This window comes from Coffea arabica, chromosome 5e, assembly GCF_036785885.1.
Source record: "Coffea arabica cultivar ET-39 chromosome 5e, Coffea Arabica ET-39 HiFi, whole genome shotgun sequence".
Classification (NCBI taxonomy): Eukaryota; Viridiplantae; Streptophyta; class Magnoliopsida; order Gentianales; family Rubiaceae; genus Coffea; species Coffea arabica.
This window is the reverse complement of record NC_092318.1, coordinates 34,449,249-34,468,898: the sequence shown is the minus strand read 5'-3', so window position 1 is coordinate 34,468,898 and position 19,650 is coordinate 34,449,249. Positions and strand designations below refer to the sequence as shown.

The window sequence follows — 19,650 nt, the reverse complement described above, 5'->3', positions numbered from 1 at the left end:
TTTGAAAAAATTTATGAGTCTGGTAAAGTACTTCATAAGAATAAGTTCTTCATTTCTTAAGGATACCTTTATCATGGTCATAAGTTATGTATTTCTATTTGTTTAATTCATGAATTATTATTAAGAAAATCGCATTGTTGGGGTTTAATGGGATATTTTGGGGTATCAAAGACATTCTATTTTACAGGAATACTTTTACTGGCCACGTATGAAGCAGAACGTAGAGCGGTTCATTGACAAGTGTATCACATGCAGACGAGTCAAGTCTAAGGTACGCCAGCATGGCCTTTATACTCCGTTATCTATATCCAAGGAATCATGGGTTGATCTGTTTATGGATTTCATATTAGGATTACCTAAGTTTAGAAGAGGCAATGATTCCATTTATATTATAGTGGATAGATTCTCTAAAATGATATGCTTGTCATAAGTCTGATAATGCATCTTATATAGCTGACTTGTTCTTAAGAGATATTCAGATTATATGGTGTTCCTAGGTTCATCATATCCAATAGGGATGGGATGTGAAATTCCTTAATTATTTCTGAAAGACCTTATGGTCTAAATTGAAAATTAAACTATTGTTTTCAACACCTAGTTACCTACAGATTGATAGTTAAACAAAGGTAGTCAATAGGACATTCTTTACTTTATTGCGCGCTATACTGCATAAAAATCTTAGGACGTGGGAAGAGTGCCTATCTCATGTCGAGTTTGCATATAATAGAACTATTCATTCTGCGAGTCAATATTCGCTATTTGAGGTCGTATATAGTGTTAATCTGATAACGTCTTTGAATTTAGTGCTTTTATTTGTTTCTAAGCAAGTTAATTTAGATAGTAAGAAAAAGACAGAATATGTTTGTTAACTTTATAAGAAGGCGCAAGTCAATATCGAGAAGCAAACATTATAATACACCACATAGGCTAATAACGGGGGCTAGCGTGTGGTGTTCGAACCAAGTGATTGGGTTTGGGTTCATTTCAGAAAGGAGCGATTCTTGGTCCAGCGTTGCAATAAATTGTTACCATGTGGGGATGGATCTTTCCAAGAATTCGAGCGCATAAATAATAATGAGTTTGTTTGGACAAATAGTTTTTGGTTGATTTAACTTGAAAATTTGACCTGTATGCTTTACCATAGCTGATATCTGGTTTTGTGCCTGATGTTAGCATTTTGAATTATGGCGGTCAAGTGTGGAGAGAATAGAAATGCCATTGTGTAACTTTTGTCAGGAAGCTTTTTGAGTTTGGTGCTGAATGTAGTACGCCGGTCCCACGGTTTGATTGATTGCCTTTCTTATTCACTTGTCCGAAATTGATGAATTGGGAGGCTTTTGCCCAACATAATTCACGGGTCCCATGCTGTTTGACCATCAGCATTCTTCATTAAGGCGTTGGGATCTGATGCTCTGGACTTTATTTGGAAGTGAATTGTTTTATGTATCCTTCCATATATACCAATAGCAATTGTTGGATAGGAAATGAACAGTCACAAAAAATGCAAATAAAACCAGAAAAACATGAGGCCCCTTACTTATTAAAAAAGTCCAATTTTGACTTTAATTATAAATTAAATCTTACGACATAATTATATATTAAATCTTATTACCAGATTTTCCAAGAAAGCCAGCCCCAAGTTTTTTATTCCAACTTGTCAAGCTACCACTACTAAAAACTTAAGACTCACGGTACAAATACCACACGATATTAATACTCCGATTACAACCAAATCTTTTGTTTTCAACAACAAACTTATTTTGAGTACGAACGAAGAGGATATATGGGCATCACAAATACCAGGTACTTCTTAATATTCTGCAAGCCTCTAACTAATACCAAATCTTTAATTGAACTGCTTCATGCACGGTATCGCGTATTTCTATAGGCATTGAACATATGTGTCGCCATTATATCTCTCATGGCAGTCCATTGTTCAACAACTTCAGGAGGAGAATGCAATGGCTGTATCTTGGGATATGGAGGAATTGCACCATGTCTTGTTGGATCTCCCTCGTCTGGGTTAGTAAAGTACATATCATTCGGTTATTGATCCCTAATGAAGTTATGCACGGCACAACAGGCAATAACTACATTTATCTGTGTTGTCATCATGTAGTTTGGAAAGTGGCAAATCTCCTTTTAAGGACACCGAAACTTCGCTCTATGACATTCCGTAGTGCAGAGTGTCGATAATTAAAAAGTTCTTTCGCAGTTGCAAATCTCCCCCTCCTGTGATCACTAACATCCGCTTGGCGTCCCCTATACGGTGGTAAGAAACCGGGCAAGTTTCGATACACGGAGTCAACTAAATAATATTTTCCTGCATCGCCATTACGAGAACCAAAGGATTATTTGCATTTTGTACTTTGCAGGTATAGTTATTGGCTATATTCCAACGACCCAGCCAAGGGTTTGATACACAATAAAAGATGATCATAGTTCATTTTTTTTTTGTTTGCGCAACAAAAAAAAAAGTTCCAACTGGCAAAGGTTAACTTTTTTCACTGTGAAAAAGAAAGTTATAAGACATACCGATATGTGAATTATTTGAAATAGGATAAAAAAGTACATTTGTGGTAGATAAATTACGAGGACGGAGGGATTGCATATTATACCTGTAGGTGGCACAGGAAAGTGATTTGGGCCGGTCAAAACCCCATCCAAGACTCGGGCATCATGTGCACTTCCCTCCCATCCGGCATACACATATATAAATCGCATATCATGGTCGCATACAGCCAGAACATTTTGCGATTGTACACCATGCCTATTTGTGTATGCCACTTGCTGTCTTCTTGGAACACAAGCAGGTATATGAGTCCCATCAATAGCCCCAACGCAGTCCTTCAAAAAGAAATTATTAATTGGATGAGGTATAAAACAGTATACGAAAAGACACGTGTTCTACGTACACTATTAATTGGGTACACGATACAAACTTCCACTTGTTTCACATACTAGCTCCAAACACCAAAGGGTATAAATATAAATTAGGGTAGGGACTGTTTTCCCACAATTTTTTCGCCAATTATTAGTTGTCCTGATATGAAATCGTATGGTGAACTGTGCTCGTGTTGAACGGTGCACATCACCTGCATTAGAGTAGGGTTTGCATGAAATTTGAAAACAAGAAGATGTATATTTGAAAGAAATTTTGATATCACCGTACTTCAAACCAAGGATAAAATCTCGTGTCGCTAAGAATTTTCGGATGAATTGCATCCTGGTTTCTGGGAGTAATGATGAATTGTGCGAATGTGCATAGGCCCCGGATGACTTCGTGAATATTACGATGCACCGTCTCCATGGAATGGTTAAATCGGTCAGCAATCATACGCATTCTCATATTGTGGCTCATCATGACCAATGTCATCGCAAGTGTCTCCTCTATTGTAACCCGTTTCTGATGATGTTGGGGAACAAATTCACATTCGGCCAAGAGCGAGCACAACTACATGAAAGAATCAATATTTAACCTTGTTGCATCCATAATTCGTGTATGGTGGCCTGACATCACTTCTTCAACCCAGCCACGTCCTGATAATGCAGACGTCCTGCAAGGCACCTTTTGGATTGGACCTCCGTATGGTTCTGCATGTGGTCCAAATAATAGCGCAGCACCAGTAGCAAATAGGAGATCATCTTCGTCCGAAGACGAGCTCGTGCCCTGGCCATCACCGGGATCGCTCATTTGGCCCTTTTTTCAACTAAAACAATTTAGAGTAGGGTGCTTTGTCCGACTAGAGTTGCTAAAATCGAGCTGTCGTCGAAGTGCGCTCACCAATTCTCGTTTTACTCTCTTCCTCGTTTGTATGTTCATATAAAATATACAGCGAGTCTTGAGATGCACGTTTTATAGGCCATGAAAAAATGGAAGACAACATTGGAGGTGTTCGCGTCAATAACAGTTACTACCATTATTACTAGCTCATGAGAAATCATCTTTGGATTCCATTACGAATTGACGGTAAGCACCTTTTACCTCTGCATGCTCGCTTCCTTTTTTTGGCCAACATATTTGAATGGTTACGATAACGTCCACTGAGAATACTTTTTCCGAATCCCACGGTACCTGTCTGAGCACGCCAAGTCTCTGTCAAAATTTGAGATCTTTCGAATGTATCTTTCATGTGCATAAAGGTTCACGAGGTCTGCATATTACCAGGTTAATATAGTTGCTGTCTACCATAGATGTTCATGAAACACCCACTAAAAACTGTTTAGGGGACCAGATTGACGAGAAATGAATCTACCTTTTGACTTTTGTGTAGCCGATACTTGGCCTTATAAGACCGAAAGTCTACACATTATGATGTATCTAGGACCTTTTATTAACCGGAAGCTTTTATCGCCTTTTACTTATGCATTACTCGAAGTAGGCATGTGATTCCTGGTTATCTATTTCATTTTATTGTCAACTAATTTTGCTGATCTACAATTATTGGCCTCTGTATGAGCTAGCGCTGTGTGCTTTTTTATTTCTAATGTAGTCCCTGCTATTAAATAGTTCGTGCAATTTGAAGAAGTTTTGGAGTGAAAAAAATAAAATGTCCAATTGGCCGGTAAAATTTGAAGTAGATTTAGATTAATTGACGGAATTAGTCCCGTGTGTTCACATGTTTATTGAATTAAATTTCTCTTGGACATCACCAGACCAATAAGAATAATTAACATAAGGGAAAAATTGAAGGGACAATTTGCATTGGAACAACTGCTGATTTGGGTGCTCTAACTAATATTAATTGAATTAGATTAAAATTTTCCTCCTCCTTTCTAGTTATTTAGGTATTCAACGAATTTTTTGGTCTTGCTTTTACAGTTTAGAATTAGCTACATTTTCCTTATGTTTTTTCAACTTTAATTTTAACGGACATATGAGCCGAAGAGAATTTGATTAGTTTTTCAAATTTAATTTACAAATGAATTTGATTAGTTTCCCTTGCCAAAAAAAATCTGAAATAGCTAAAAGGTTTCGTGTACATTGGGGTCGAAATTTGGCTCCTGCCGAATATTTCGGACTCAAAACTGAACATGTGCTACACATTCTCAATTTCACTAGTACGGATTTCCCAAAACTTGGCAAAGGCTAAAACCGCAGGCACTAAAGATGCTCCAGCCAACAAATTTCTATTTCTGCTTATTTCCTCACGCGGCAAGAAATCGCATATCGATGGCCACATCACGGAGCTATTAAAAACCAAATGAACTAATGCAATTAAAAACCTCCAACATTAACCATAATATACAGCTAGTACTATCATGTCTAGTCACGTCCAGTTACAAAGCCAAAGTTTTAAACCAAATAGGGCTGTCCAAATAACTTCTGGAAACATAAAGGATACAGCGAGTAATTATTGCTACAAGCTTGGGCAAGGCACTAGTTTTAAAATCTCATACAAAGGAACTAAAAGTCCCAACTCAATGTCTTACAAATTGAGAACCCAGGAAACAATCCCAAGTCTCGACTACTTTCCGTCGGGTCCCCGCTGAGGTGCACTCTCCAAAGAGTACAACCAGAACTCTTGCATCTCGCGACTGAGATTGAGGAAAGTCTTCTGCCACTTGTCGTCCTGGAGTGCCAAAACTGCAGCGAGCTTAGCCCCTTTATTGAGCGATGGTCCAAATGATTCGACAACCTGGACTGCCATATCGACATCAAATTTTTCCTTGTCAGATGCTCGGCGACCCTTGATGTATAATTTAGAATTCGCTAGGAAGGAGAGGGAGTTGGCACACTCGACGAATGGATCGTTGGTACTTCGACTTGACTTGCTTCCCCGGGATGCACTTGGGAGCGAGGTTGTCGCCCCTTGACTGCTCGAACCTCGCTTCACTCCCATAACTGGAGATTCCTCGTTGAAATCCCCATCCATGCCCGCGTTGTACATATCATCACCAACGGGCGAAGTGAAAGTCTGGCCACAACTATGCCCAGCTCGCTTGCGTGGATTGTAAACTGAAGGCGGAACTGAAGAGGCTTGAGCTTGACTCTCTGTGGCGGTTTCTGTTTCTAAGATCTCGTGCAGGATTGCATATTTGTCTACGCATTGCCTGAATATGAAGTACCTATAATCATTATTCTCCTATTTCAAAGACAAACCAAGGAAGGTTAAGACAAATTGAATATTGACATATGATTAAAAAAGCTTGTGCAAGGACAAAAAATAATAAAAGATTCCATATATGCTCTCCTTTTGGACAATTGTTCATAACATTTGTGACTTCCCTCCCCTGGAGGACAGAAATCAGCCCCCCTTAATGCAGCCCCCCTTAATGTCCTATATCCATATCTTAAAAATTGCAGCCCCTCCTGAATGTGCACGCATACAGAGCTAAACACAAAGGCTATAGCAAGGACGGCAGAAATTAAGAACAAATGGCAGATTATATTCACGTCCTGATAATGTCAAAGCTGAATGACTCGGACTTAGTTTGACTGCTGTTAGAATAAAAATTTGATAAGGAGTTATTACAATTATAATTTCTGGTTTCCTCTATGCAAGAAAATGGTACATTTTAACAGCCAAGAAACAGGAAAAGGACATCACCAAGAAGTGGCATATGGAATTTAGATATGTGAAACACCATTTAAATAGCTGGAAATGAATTACAAGGTCGAATGGAAAAAATACCAGGCACAAATTGTTCCATTGAGACTCTTCAGCCAAGAAGCACCTCCTATTCTCGTCCCAATCAATACCAGTTTCGGCAGATTGGCGCAGACCCTTTAACTTGGCAAAGGCACACCAAATCCTCTTCTCTCGTCCGAATTAGAATGGTACACACTCCATGCGTACTGCTTCCCCTACTGTGAATTCAGATGCGCAGCAAGCTTCATCCAATTGACCTCAGATGAAACGTTTGGATTCCACTCCCCACTCCTTTTCCACTCCACGAATGTCATACAGAAATGAATCTCCATATTTGCATCCCAATGGGCCTTCGCAGCGTTGGGGTCACGTGGCATCTAAATGAGGAACCAAAACGACGGTAAGCATTAATAAAAATCTGAGGTGTTGGAAGAAGAATCAGATTACAACAGATAGGCAACTTTAACAATTATTAGAATGTGGATGGATCAAGCGTTGGCAGCCAAGAAAGCAGAAATTGGCAAAGGCACTCGTTTGTATTAGTTTGGCTCATCAAACCTGGGTTAGCAGGCATTTGCACCCCCTAAATTCATATAGCGAAGTACTAACGATGTTTTTAATTGGGACAAAGTGATAGTCTAAGAAAAGGCTGCTGAAATCAGATTATGATTACTATGAAAATCAGATATAGTCCAAGATTGACCTGCATTCATGGTCACATATCCCATAAGTATGCTTCCTTATTGAATTAAACTAGCATGGGCAGCCAATAAATGTCATATGCATGCCAAATATAAGTACACAGGAAATGAACTTGGCAGCAAAACAAATTTTTAGTTGAGATAGATGAATCCCCTGATGTGACTGCATAGGTTTTTTTTTAATAATTTAAAAACTTACTCTGAAGTAGTTGACAAGGGACTGGATGTAGTCGTTCGAGTCTGTGATGGAGTGGACAGATGAAGCTTTGGAAAGACGGGCCGGAGTATTTGGACCGGACAGTGATCTCCTCCGCTTGTTGGGCATTTACTGGTGCTCTATCACTGTCAAAAGGTCATGACATGCACGGACCTCAGACCAGATCATAAATCAGCAAATTCAAATTCTTGCGGCTGGTAGATTGACTGCATTAGTTTGGAGGTAGTATTTGAGAAATGTCAGACGACATAAATGTGGAGTTGCTACAACAACTGGGTTTCCAATTCCAAAAAGTCTATTAGTGTATAATTGAAATCTGTTGGGGCATGTATGTGGTCCTACTGTATTTCTTAATATGGCCGGCTATAGATGCAAGGTTTGGCAAAACTCTTCTTATATAAGCTATAAATCAGACTTCTAGTAATGTAGCTGATTGTATGACATTTTCAGGGCTGTGATTATTAAGACACTTTATAACATTTGGACTGTTATTGGGTTTACTTAGTTCACCGTAGCAAAACCATGCATCAGAAACTTTTGAACTGTATTTGGTATCTAATCGAATGATAAACCAGTCCAAAGGTTTATGAGACATGATAAATGGATTATAGAATCCTAACAAATGTATGAACAAGCATGGAAGATGGAGATTCAAGCAGGTATGGCGAATGAAATCCCTAACCTGTTTACTCAGCCATATTGAAGCCACCGTAAAATTAGATAAATAATAAGCGAAATGAGAACGACATAATCAAAGTTGTACCAGCAGCAAGGAATTCATCATATAAGCAATTTGGCAGTATCGAATATGCTTAAGTGCGGCATAATTGCTCTGATTGGGGAATTAATTTCCAAACCCAAAAGTTGCACCTGATTATTAGAAATTATTAAAAGTTAATCATGAAATCCAAATTCTGGCGAATTATATTTGGGCAACTTTTTCACAACAACGACACAGGCTAATATATTTGATCCAATTTCACAACCAACGTCCTATAATTTAAGTCGATAAATTAAAGAAACAAAAGAAGTCCAAGACTGTATAGATTTGAAATTATTAATGATTGTGAAATGACTCTTGTACTACAGAAATTATGAGTGAGAAATTTTGCACCGGAGGGATATCATACTAAAGATGCTCCATCACAAACACTAGACATGGATCTACCCTGCACGGCTGACGAATTAGTTTTTCCGTCGAAGAACTCTACCCCGTTGTTTTGAGAAGCTCGCAAAAATGATAGGCAGAATCTTGGGAAATCGACTAAATTAAGTGCCCAGTTCAAATTATTAAAATAACTCAGGAAAATTTTTTGTTCCAATTGCCGACAGGAATTGATATAAACAAGATGAATACCTGCCAAATCTGACGGTTGCCCTGGTATGAATTTGGCCTTTGAATCAAGCCTCAAATTACTGGATTTCTTATTTCTGCGTTCGGTCTCTGCTTCCGTTTGCACTGCCCGGCGCCGGCGATCTGGATGTATCCTTCTTCGTTGAAACCCACCGTACACAAAATAAGCGCTTAATCCACTCACAATTAATGCGGTACCCACTTTTACTTGTTTGCACCAGAAGCGGATTCCGTTGGCTATGGGTGACCTCTTCTGCAAGAGGAGAGAGACTTATAGGGAGGTTTTGGAAGGACAAAAAAATTAAACGAAGGAACTTGGTGTCGTTTTGTTAGAATTCCCAACGGGAGGATACGTCCAAACAAATCATGGGTGTCTTCACCTTGATGGGATATTAAATTCGCTTTTCTAAACTCTTCACGTGATGGAGGAATTTCACCCCGTTTAATGAGTTTGTGGGGTTAACCAGCAAATGGTCCGGGCAAAATCACAAAGGCAACCGAGAAATGTAGTCTGACATGTCCAAACACTATTTTGAAATATTGTTTTGACAAAGTAAACTAAGTAAAGTAAAACCACAGTCCAAACGGAGCCAATGTCTACAAACTCGAGTTACCATGTCAGTGTGAAGTTAGTGCCACCTTCAATTTTTTTGACTTGAGTCCTTTTCTTGCAGATGATGAGGTCGATTTGAGGACAAATCCTTTTCAAAAGAAGGGGGCTGATGTAGTATATCCAAGACTATCTGGGTCGATCCATGCACTTAAGTTGGGTCCGTGATAGTTCCAGTGGGTTCCACGATGCGAGTTTAGGCCAAACGCTTCCACGAGTCACTGCAAGCAATGGTTCGAGTTGTTCAAGACTCAATTGAAGTGTCTACCGTGGGCCATGAGGAAGATTCAAGTTGTTAATTGTCTAGGTGTCATTTGTGACGATGAGCCTTGTTAGGCTGCATTTTTCAGCTTGAGTTTTATTAGTTTAGTTATTATTTAGGTCATTTTTTTGTTAAGAAGTGGACTAGCTCATATAGCTTGGACTGTCTTTATTAGTTAGGATTTTGGGACTGATAAGTGTTTATTATATATGGTTATTAGTAGCATTATATGTTTATTTATGGTATAAACTAGGATTTTTTAAGGTGTAACTTACTCTCTAAGTCTCTAAATTTTGTAAGTTTCATTTGAACAGATTAATATGCAATTTTGGTTATAATTGTAGGAGTTGAGTCATGATATAAATGTTGGATCGAGACAAGATCGCTTAAGCTCCTTTAGTGCATGATTCAATGACAAATTGGAAAGAAAATAGGACACAACATGCAAGCATTATCGGTGATAGACATGAACAATAATATGAATATCTTGCATGTGATCTTAGAGGTGAACTAGAGTGAAAAAGAAGTAGGAAAATGCACCAAAACTGAATATGCACCCTCTGAATACACGGACTCAGGTCGCGTATTATGCCCTGTTTCTCTGCAACTTACTCTGTTTTCACACTTCTTTCCAACTCAATTCTAGCATAGAATTTCAACTGCACATGCTCAAGAATCTTTAGGGAAGAGAAAAGGAAACTTTATGTCATATCATTTGTTACTTTTTGGCTCTTTTAACACTATATGTGTAAGAATCATTGAAAAGAATAGGAGAGAATAATTATCAGATTTTAGTTTAATAATTTAGTTTTAGTCTTTTCTTATTCTCTCTAGCTAGGAACTTTAAGAAACTCATGGAGAATTTATTTTACAACTCATTTTGTTGAAGCAATAGAATATTTGAGAGTTTGTTCATCACCTTAGCTAAGTTTTCTCCATGTTTTTCTTTACTTGTAATTCAATATGCAATGAAGTTATGTTCTTTCTTACTTTATATCACATGAGTAGCTAAATTGTTAGATCTAGGGAGTAGATGAAACTTATGACTATTTGATATGAGTTGAATATGATTTACACTTGCTATCTCTTATATTAACTTATCCATTTATGCATGATTATTACTTGTTATTGTTTGATCACCAATGGTAAGTTTTTAGTTGTTGTTATTCAATGAAAATTGATAATAATTATGGAACCACATAAATGGAATTTAAAGAGTAGACTCATGAAAATATAGGTGCACTTGAGTGGATTATCTTTGCATTTCATGAAAAGCAAAAGGATAGATGTAATTATTCACCATGAGAATAGGAAAAACTAGATTAGTCTAAACCACTACATTATGAGAATGACTTTTGGTAAATATGGAAATGAATTTCTAACGAAACATGAGTAGTAACATGAGGTAAATCTATTCATTTGTATCTTTTGCGTCATAAGTGGACTCTACATCCTTAAATTCAAGTATTTAGTGATATGTCTACATTGTTATCTTACAAATTACATAGTTAAGTTAGTTAATTAGTAAATATCATGATTTTTATTGTTTTATTTGATAGTAAGTCTTAATAATAGAGTAAATGAGGATCTAGTTCTTCTATTAGTTGCTCTTCATGAAATCGACTCGATATATGCCACAAACTATTACTTGACTGTATATTTGCAGTCAAACAGATGTATTTTGAAATTAAACTTGTACTTGTATTAAGAGCCAATCAAATTTTTGGTACCGCTGTCAGGAAGTGGCAATATTAGGGTATAGCAAGTTTTATTAATTTAGACACTTATTATTAGTTTAGTTAAATTACGTGTTAATAGTTAGTATAGAAATTTTATTTGTTTTTGTTATATACCTATTACCTTATATTTCATCTTTTTGTTTGTAGTTGCATCTTTTGATCTGAAAATTGAAAAGATACTACGAAGACAAATAAGGTATACATCATAAAAGGAAGAACATCAACAACAACAACAACAACATATAGAGGAAATATCTATTGAGTTGCCTTTTGAAGAAAAAATGATGAAAAAAATACAAATAGGCGAACTCTTAGAGATTTTACTCTATCGGGGACACAAGAGTCACAAACGAAATCATCACTCATTCAAATGATTCAACAATTTCAATTTGGAGGTAATGTCATAGAGGATCCAAATGCACACATGGTCATATTTTTAGAAATATGTGATACCATTAAAATGAATGGCATGAGCGAGGATGCTATTAGACTAAGATTGTTTCCATTTTTTTTTACTTGATAAAGCCAAAGTTTGGTTGCATTTTTATGGTCCAAATAATTTCACCACATAAGATGATTTATTTGGAGTATTTTTGAATAAATATTTTTTACCGGGTAAAATGGTTAAATTTATAATGAACATAACTAATTTTATCCAACAAGAGGGTGAATCATTGTATGAAGCATGAGAAAGATTTAGAGATGTGCTACGAAAATGTCCACACGATAGACTGTCTGATTGATTTATTGTCCAAATCTTCTATAATGGTTTAAATTTCTTGACTAAAACTGCAATTGATGCAACCACATATGGAGGTTTAATGGATAAATCATTTCAAGAAACTCAAAACTTGATAGAGAAGATGGTAGCAAATAACTATCAATAGGTGAATGAAGAGATAACTCTAGATGGCAAGCAGTTATGATTGAAATGGGCACTCTTAATATGTTGAGTGGCCAAATAAATAATGTGGTTAAATCATTAAGCAAACGAATCAGAGTTAATTCTAACTCTACAACTAATATAGGTGTTGCTTGTTGTAATATATATAGAGGAGAGTATGATACTAACGTTTGTGTTGAAAATGAGCAGGTACAATTTGTTAATTATAATTGGACTAGTCAAAACAACTCCTATTCCAACATATATAACTCGGGATGGAGAAATCATCCAAAATTTGGATGAAATGATGATCCATCGAAATTCCAATAAAAGCAACCAAATATGGAGAATAAATCAGTTTGGGAGATGATAATTGAAAGACTAGCCAACGTATTTAATGATAAAATTGATAAGTTAGCTAGTGCGACTATCCAAAGATTTGAAAGAATTGAGGGTATAATGAACCAACTTACAACTATGTATAGAAATGTTGAGATCCAAACAGGTCAAGTTGCCAACTCTATTAATAATAGGAGCCAAGAAGAGTTACTGAATAAAACAGAGATGAATCCGAGGAAACATGTTAAAGCCATTACCCTTCAGTAGTGAAAAGTAAGAGGACACATGACAGTGAAGAAAAAGAAAATGAAAGGGAGGATCAAGAGACATGTGTGGAGGAGAAAAATAGGGAAAATCAAGTTGTTGATCAACCTTTATCTTCTTCTACCATTCCTATCCCTTCGCCAATGCCATTTCCTCAAAGACTTAAACCTAATAAATTTGACAAGAATTTTGAAAATTTCAACCAATTACATATTAATATTCCTATTGTCGATACGATTTTGCAGATTTCTTCGTATGCGAAATTTCTCAGGAAGATCATGACTTCTAAAAGCAAATTGAAAATTGCAAGACAATAGCACTAACCGAAGAATGCAGTGCCATTATCCAAAACAAGCTACCACCTAAGTTGAATGATCTGGAGAACTTTTCTATAGCATACATCACACCATGGTAACTTTTCTATACCATGCACCATTGGTAGCACCCAGTAAAACATGCAAGAAAGCTTACGTCTAGTAACTTTTCTATCACATACATCATACCATGGTAACTTTTATGTAACATACATCACACCATGGTAACTTTTCTATCACATACATCACATCATGGTAACTTTTTATACCCTTCAACTGTAGCACTTTTTGTGATGTGATGTATGTGAGATAAAAAAATAATTGAAAATATAAAAGGTGGATTGAAAAATGGGTTTATGATACAATCGAAATTTTTTTTGAAAAAATTTGCTATCCAAACATAGCCATTGAATTTTTAAAGAAATTATGTGATCTTAGTCCAAGTGTATCGTTAATTTTTTTTACCGTGGTTAGACAATTAGGTTTGCATGAGTTCAAACTCACTAATATTATTTTGTAATTAGTCGATAGGTTTATTAGATATCCATTGGGAGTGTTGGAGAATGTGTGAATTAAAGTACAAAAGTTTATCATTCTTGTGAATTTAGTGGTGTTAGGTCAATTATTCTTGGTAGACCATATTTGGCAACTACAAGTATTATTATTGATGTTAAAAATAGCAAATTTAAGTTTCAGATAGGTGAAGAAGAGATTGAATTTAATTTGAATAATACGAAAAAATATCCTTCTTTCACCGATTATGCTTGTTCTATTGGCACTATTGACAAACTAACACAAGAGACGAGCTAAGTCAATCTTGATTTAGATCCTCTTGAGGTTTGTTTGATGCATGTAGGATGGCAGAGATAATGAAAAAATTGAAAAATTGACTCATTTGGGTGCTCAACCATCATATAGAAGAGGACATATATACGAGAGTTTTGAACAAGGAAAAGAACTTCCACCACCTTTAGAGATTGAAACTCCAAAGATTGAACTCAAACCATTTCCTAGTATGAGTTTTTTTGGAACAAACGAAACTTTATTAATGATTATTAGTACTTACCTAGATGAAGAGCAACATAAAAAGTTGCTAAGAGTTTTAAAAAAGCATAAACGGCTATTGGATGGACCATCTCAAACATTCAATGAATAATCCCTTCTATTTGCATACCCACATTCTCTTGAAGGACAATTGCAAATCGGTGATAGAATTACAAAAAGGACTCAATCCAAATATAAAAGAGGTGGTAAAATTAGAAATTATTAAGTAGCTTGATGCAAGTATAATCTTTTCTATCTCTGACAGTGTATGGATTAATCCAATTCATGTTGTTCCATAGAAAGATGGAACTACCATAGTCAAGGAAAAAAATGACGAACTTATTCCTTCTAGACTTGTGATAGGATTGAGAGTGTGTATTGATTATAGAAAGGTCAATGCAATTACTAGAAAAGATCACTTTTCTTTACGTTTTCTTGATCAATTATTAGAGCTTATAGTCGGATATAAATTCTATTATTTCTTTGATGAATTTTTAAATTACAATCAAATTGTTATAGCTCCTGAAGATCAAGAGAAGACGATATGCACATGTCCCTATGACACTTTTGCATTTAGAAAGATGTCATTTGGCCTTTGTAATGCTTCCACTATGTTTCAATGACGAATGGTGACAATTTTTTCTGATTATATTGAGAAAATTATGGAGATATTTATGGATAATTTTTCTGTGTTTAGTTCTTAATTTGATAATTATTTTCATAATTTGGACTTAATTTTTTAGAAATACGAAGAAACCAATTTAGTTCTCAATACAAAAAAGTGCCTTTTCGCGGTTTGAGAAGGAATTATTTTAAGGCATAAGATTTCCTCTAAAGAAATTGAGGTGGACAAGGCAAAAATAGAAGTAATCGAGAAGATGCCACCTCCAAATAATGTCAAGGGGATTTGTAACTTTTCGAATATATGGATTTTTATAGATGTGTTATCAAGAATTTTTAAAAAATATCTAAACTATTGTGTGATTTATTATGCAAGGATACCCCTTTTCACTTTAATGATAAATATTTTGTGACGACCCCACCGCTCCCAGAGGCGTACCAAAGGGTTTGGCAGATCGCCTGCCTAACTCGCGCCAGAACTCACTCACTCACATTACCTTCAGAGATAACATTACTATTGGACAACTAAACATTCACTCTTAAGTACATCTCCAATCATAAATTTTTCCAATAAAAAAAACAAAATACCAAAAGATACTATTCGCATTTATACATCTCCAAAAAGTACCATTTACAATATGTACATCTTCAAAAGGGACATTCCAGTCCACTACATCACACAAAAGCGAAGACTAAAACCACAAAGTGGATCTTACGCAGAGTCCTAACCCTAACTGTGAGAATAAAGAAAAACATCCTAAAAAGTCCAACTAGTATAATTTCAAAGGTAAATTCTAGGGTTATAACTCTCGTGAAGTGTGATCCCCGCGTACGACCCCTGTTATGGAAATAACAAAGAAAAACGGGTAAGCTTAAAGCTTAGTAAGCAAGCAGGGGCAAAATGGTAATTTTGCATCAAGTCAGACATTTATGCCATAAATACATCAAAATTAAAGCAAAAGTAACAAAACAATTCAAGGATACGGATTGGCTCCAAAGCCAAGTCATTCGCCACGCGTGATCACCTGTCGACCCTCCGTCGACCACAAGGAATGGTCCGTAGAACTCCGCTTTCTTCCTCCGACCACCTTACGCCCACTCTGGCCAGTATCCACACACACACAAATGGCTCGAGCTTCGAATCGTATTCGAATTGTATTCACAAAATTGGTGATCTTAAGGATAACTTGGACTAACTTCGACCAAGCCCTAACTGGCTCGAATAGTCCGTCTAGCCTTTAGATCGGGCCCACTCATAGTTCCACATCACACACACACAAAAGGTCATCCCAAGCCACATGCTTCAGGGATTCAGTCCCAACACAGTTCATATATCATAATTCATATCTATTGCAAATATAAATTAGGGTTTAGGTCGAGTGAGATAAAGTACACGCTCGCCTAAACACCCTTATATCACACACAATTCATATTGGTGACATTTAACACATAAACGTCCCAGTTACTTACTTAGAGTACAAAAGTAGACAAAAACGGCACTTGGTCAAACTCAACCGTCAGTGGGTCTCACTGTCTCCGAGCACTTTGTTACCGTCTGTGACAGAAGGTTGAGTCATAACATTGCTCAAACAGGTATCCAAATGCATACGAATAAGGAAAACAGCAAATGCGACCCATGCGCGCCCGGAAATGGAAAACGGAAACGGAAACGGAAACGGCAACTTGTCCGTTTTGGCGTCAAGAACTGTTTTGAACACAATGTAAGTTACGATTGTCGGATCAAGGCGTATGAGATACCGTCGCGAAGCTAAGGAGAAAAGCTATAACTTTCATGAAGACACCTCAATCCAGTTCTGAACGGAATCAGGTCATAAGTATGAAACAACGTGCCAGGAGTTCGCACGTTTAGATGACAGACAGGGTCTAGTAGAAGAACCATAACTCACAACTCACAGACCCAAATCAAGAAATTCCAAAGGCATTGGAAAGCTAAGACATAAGGCTAAAACTTTTATGTTTTGGCCAAGACTTGGGTCAACTCAGAACCGAATGAAAAGTGGGTGCCAAAGTACCTATCAGAACTGCCCAGTGTTCCAGGCAGTTCTGACACACGATCTTGTTTTGGCTACAATGGGAGCTACGAAGCTCGGATTTGGACGCACTTTATACCGTTTTGAATCTGAAACAGAGTTATACAGTTATTATGAAGACACCACCACCCAGTTTCATCATTATCCATGCAAACTGAGCATAGTCAGAAGCTAATCTATAAAACGTGGTCAAACCAGAATTTGAAAGCTAAGTGAGGGTTTCGGCTATAACTGAGCCTACACACCTCCGTTTGACCTGAAATTTTGTAGGCACAACAAGCAATTAAGAAGCTACAATTTTTCCGAAGGGCTCAGGTTCAAATTCTGATCAGAGTTGGGTCAAAATTCGTTGCAAACAGGCTGCTCAACTGGTCCAGCAAAACAGGTTCCGAAAAAAAAACAGCAAACTTTGTCGATTTACTGGTATTTATAGGGAATGAATTTGGGACTGATTTTAATATCAGAGATAGTTCTCTGAAGCTAGTTTCTAACGCTGCAAACGGCATCCCAATCCGAGTTTTTTAGCCCAAGATATAGTCGCTCTACCAAAACTGATTTCAGGCCACTGTTTCATCCAAAGAAATTGAGTTTGTGGCATATGGTTCCATTTTTTGATTCCCAAATTAGTCTTGGTTGCTCAAGAGCTTATCAATCAAACAAGTACACATAGTATCCAGCATGCATAGCAAACATATATAGACAAAATTCAGGCAAGAATCATCATAAAATTGGCATAGAAATTGAACTACAAAGCTGGAAAATCACGAACTGCTCATATGCATGTTTATAATAGGATTTTCGAAATATATAAGATGCTTAAATGAATTATAAACGAAATAGGTGTATAGCTCATGGTACCTTTTAATAAAAGGGGCAGTAAAGTGCAAGAAAAATTCCACCAAATGTGCAGCAAAAATCCAGCTTAATCGGCTCTCAACAGAATTGGTTTTGGCCAGCTTTGTGTGCAATTTTTGTAGTAAGTGAGCTGATAGTTTCTTGCTAGTTTCGGTGAAGATAAAAAGATTGCCAAAGTGTTTACTAAGCCTGGATGTCTGGTATTTATAGCAGCCTAATCTAGCATGACAAGGATTAGAGTTTTGCCAACTCAATGGCTTGGAAAATTGACAAGTGTTCCTACCTGCTTTGTCATGCTTTGGCTTGGCAAAAATCATGAAGATTCAAGACTTTCCAGCCTTGGTATTCTCGGTCAAGATGACCAGAATTGGAATAAGATTTTTGGCTTCTTCTTTTTTTTTTTTGGCTAAATATAGTAAAGGGCCGAAGTGCAATTTCGGTATTCATTGTTTGGTCCTTGAATCTTAAACGGGTGTCATCTTTGCTCCCCACAAGTTTTCTAGCATATTTTGCTAGGTGAATGAGCATCAAATTGGGACCTAAAGCTCGGGTAGTAAGAGTGGATTTGTAGCTAGGATTTTGCATAACTCAAGTGGTGTTTAAATTTTCAATCTGTTATAGAAATTCAATTATGCATTTATTTTAACCATTCATTTGTTACATGTAATTTTCTAATATCTAAGCACTTAAAATAAAAGAATTCATAACATACATGTAATTTTTTCTCGAGTTATCACAATACAAAAAGAAAACTAGATTTTTCTACTAAATTCGTACAAAATAGAACAAAATGCCCTTAATATCACATAATATTGAAATCAAAGGCTAACCGGGATCTCATATATTTGATTACATTTGATAGGTTGAAAAAGGAGTTAATTTCAACACCCATTATTACTTCACTAGTTTGGTCGCTATTGTTTGAATTAATATGTGATACAAGTGATTACACGGTAGGAGCCATCTAGGGCAAAGACAGGAAGAAAGGTTGCACATGATTTATTATACAAGCAAATTGTTCAATGAGACGCAGCTTAATTTGCAACCACAGAAAAGGAGTTATTGGCGGTGATATTTGTTTTAGATAAATTTAGATCCTATTTAGTAGAGTTTAAAATTATCATTTGTACGGACCATTCAGCTTTTCAATATTTGCTACAAAAGAAAGATGCAAAATCTCGTCTAATTCGATGGATTCTCTTATTGCAGGAATTTGATGTGAAAATAAAAGATAAAAAGAGATTGGAGAGCCTTGTGGTAGATCACTTTTCATGGCTAGAGTACATCCCTATCGACGATTAAGTTCTGATTAAAGAGAATTTTTCAGTTGAATTTGTCCTAACATTTGCTAATTCTCCATGGTATGCAGATTTCGCTAATTATTTGGCAAGTGGAGTAATGCCAAAGGATTTATGTTGCATAATGTTACAAGTTACTTTTGGAAGGAACCTTTGCTCTATAATATTGTGTCAATGGTATGATACGTAAAAGTATTTGTAAAAATGAGGTATGTGGTATTTATATCATTGTAATAACCTAAAATCGGTGGTCATTTTAGTATTTCAAACATCGTAGTTAAGGTATGGCAATCGAAATTTTATTGGCCAACTATGTATCTGATATTAGGGAATATATTAAAAATTGTGATGCATGCCAGAGAATGGAGAAAATATCTAGAAAAAAATGAAATGTCTCTCGCTATTTTCTTAGAAATTGAATTATTTGATTTGTGGAATATGGATTTCATGGGACCATTTCCTAACTCTTTTAATAATAAGTACATTTTAGTAGCCTAAAATTATA

General features: G+C 36.4%; 1 protein-coding gene, 1 long non-coding RNA gene and 1 other non-coding gene across 4 annotated transcripts; all 3 read right to left on the bottom strand.

Moving 5' to 3' along the window:
• Nucleotides 1–5,218: 5,218 nt before the first annotated feature.
• LOC140006255 (uncharacterized) lies at nt 5,219–6,773 on the bottom strand. The gene is made up of 2 exons (XM_072048118.1): nt 6,636–6,773; nt 5,219–6,086 (listed from the first exon to the last, which is right to left on the bottom strand). Exon 2 carries the CDS (start codon nt 5,889–5,891, stop codon nt 5,469–5,471), a length of 423 nt encoding a protein of 140 aa, XP_071904219.1. The 5' UTR covers nt 5,892–6,086; nt 6,636–6,773; the 3' UTR covers nt 5,219–5,468.
• A 5,329-nt stretch (nt 6,774–12,102) lies between these two features.
• On the bottom strand, nt 12,103–12,209 carry LOC113688713 (small nucleolar RNA R71). Its single transcript, XR_003448075.1, has one exon. It is a non-coding gene; the product is annotated as a small nucleolar RNA R71 (small nucleolar RNA).
• A 3,317-nt stretch (nt 12,210–15,526) lies between these two features.
• LOC140006507 (uncharacterized) lies at nt 15,527–18,136 on the bottom strand. Of its 2 annotated transcripts, XR_011814166.1 has the most exons (3): nt 17,851–18,035; nt 16,412–16,496; nt 15,527–15,779 (listed from the first exon to the last, which is right to left on the bottom strand). It is a non-coding gene; the product is annotated as an uncharacterized lncRNA (long non-coding RNA). The 2 variants fall into 2 exon arrangements; XR_011814167.1 differs by lacking the exon at nt 16,412–16,496 and having other exon boundaries at nt 17,851–18,136.
• Nucleotides 18,137–19,650: the final 1,514 nt, after the last annotated feature.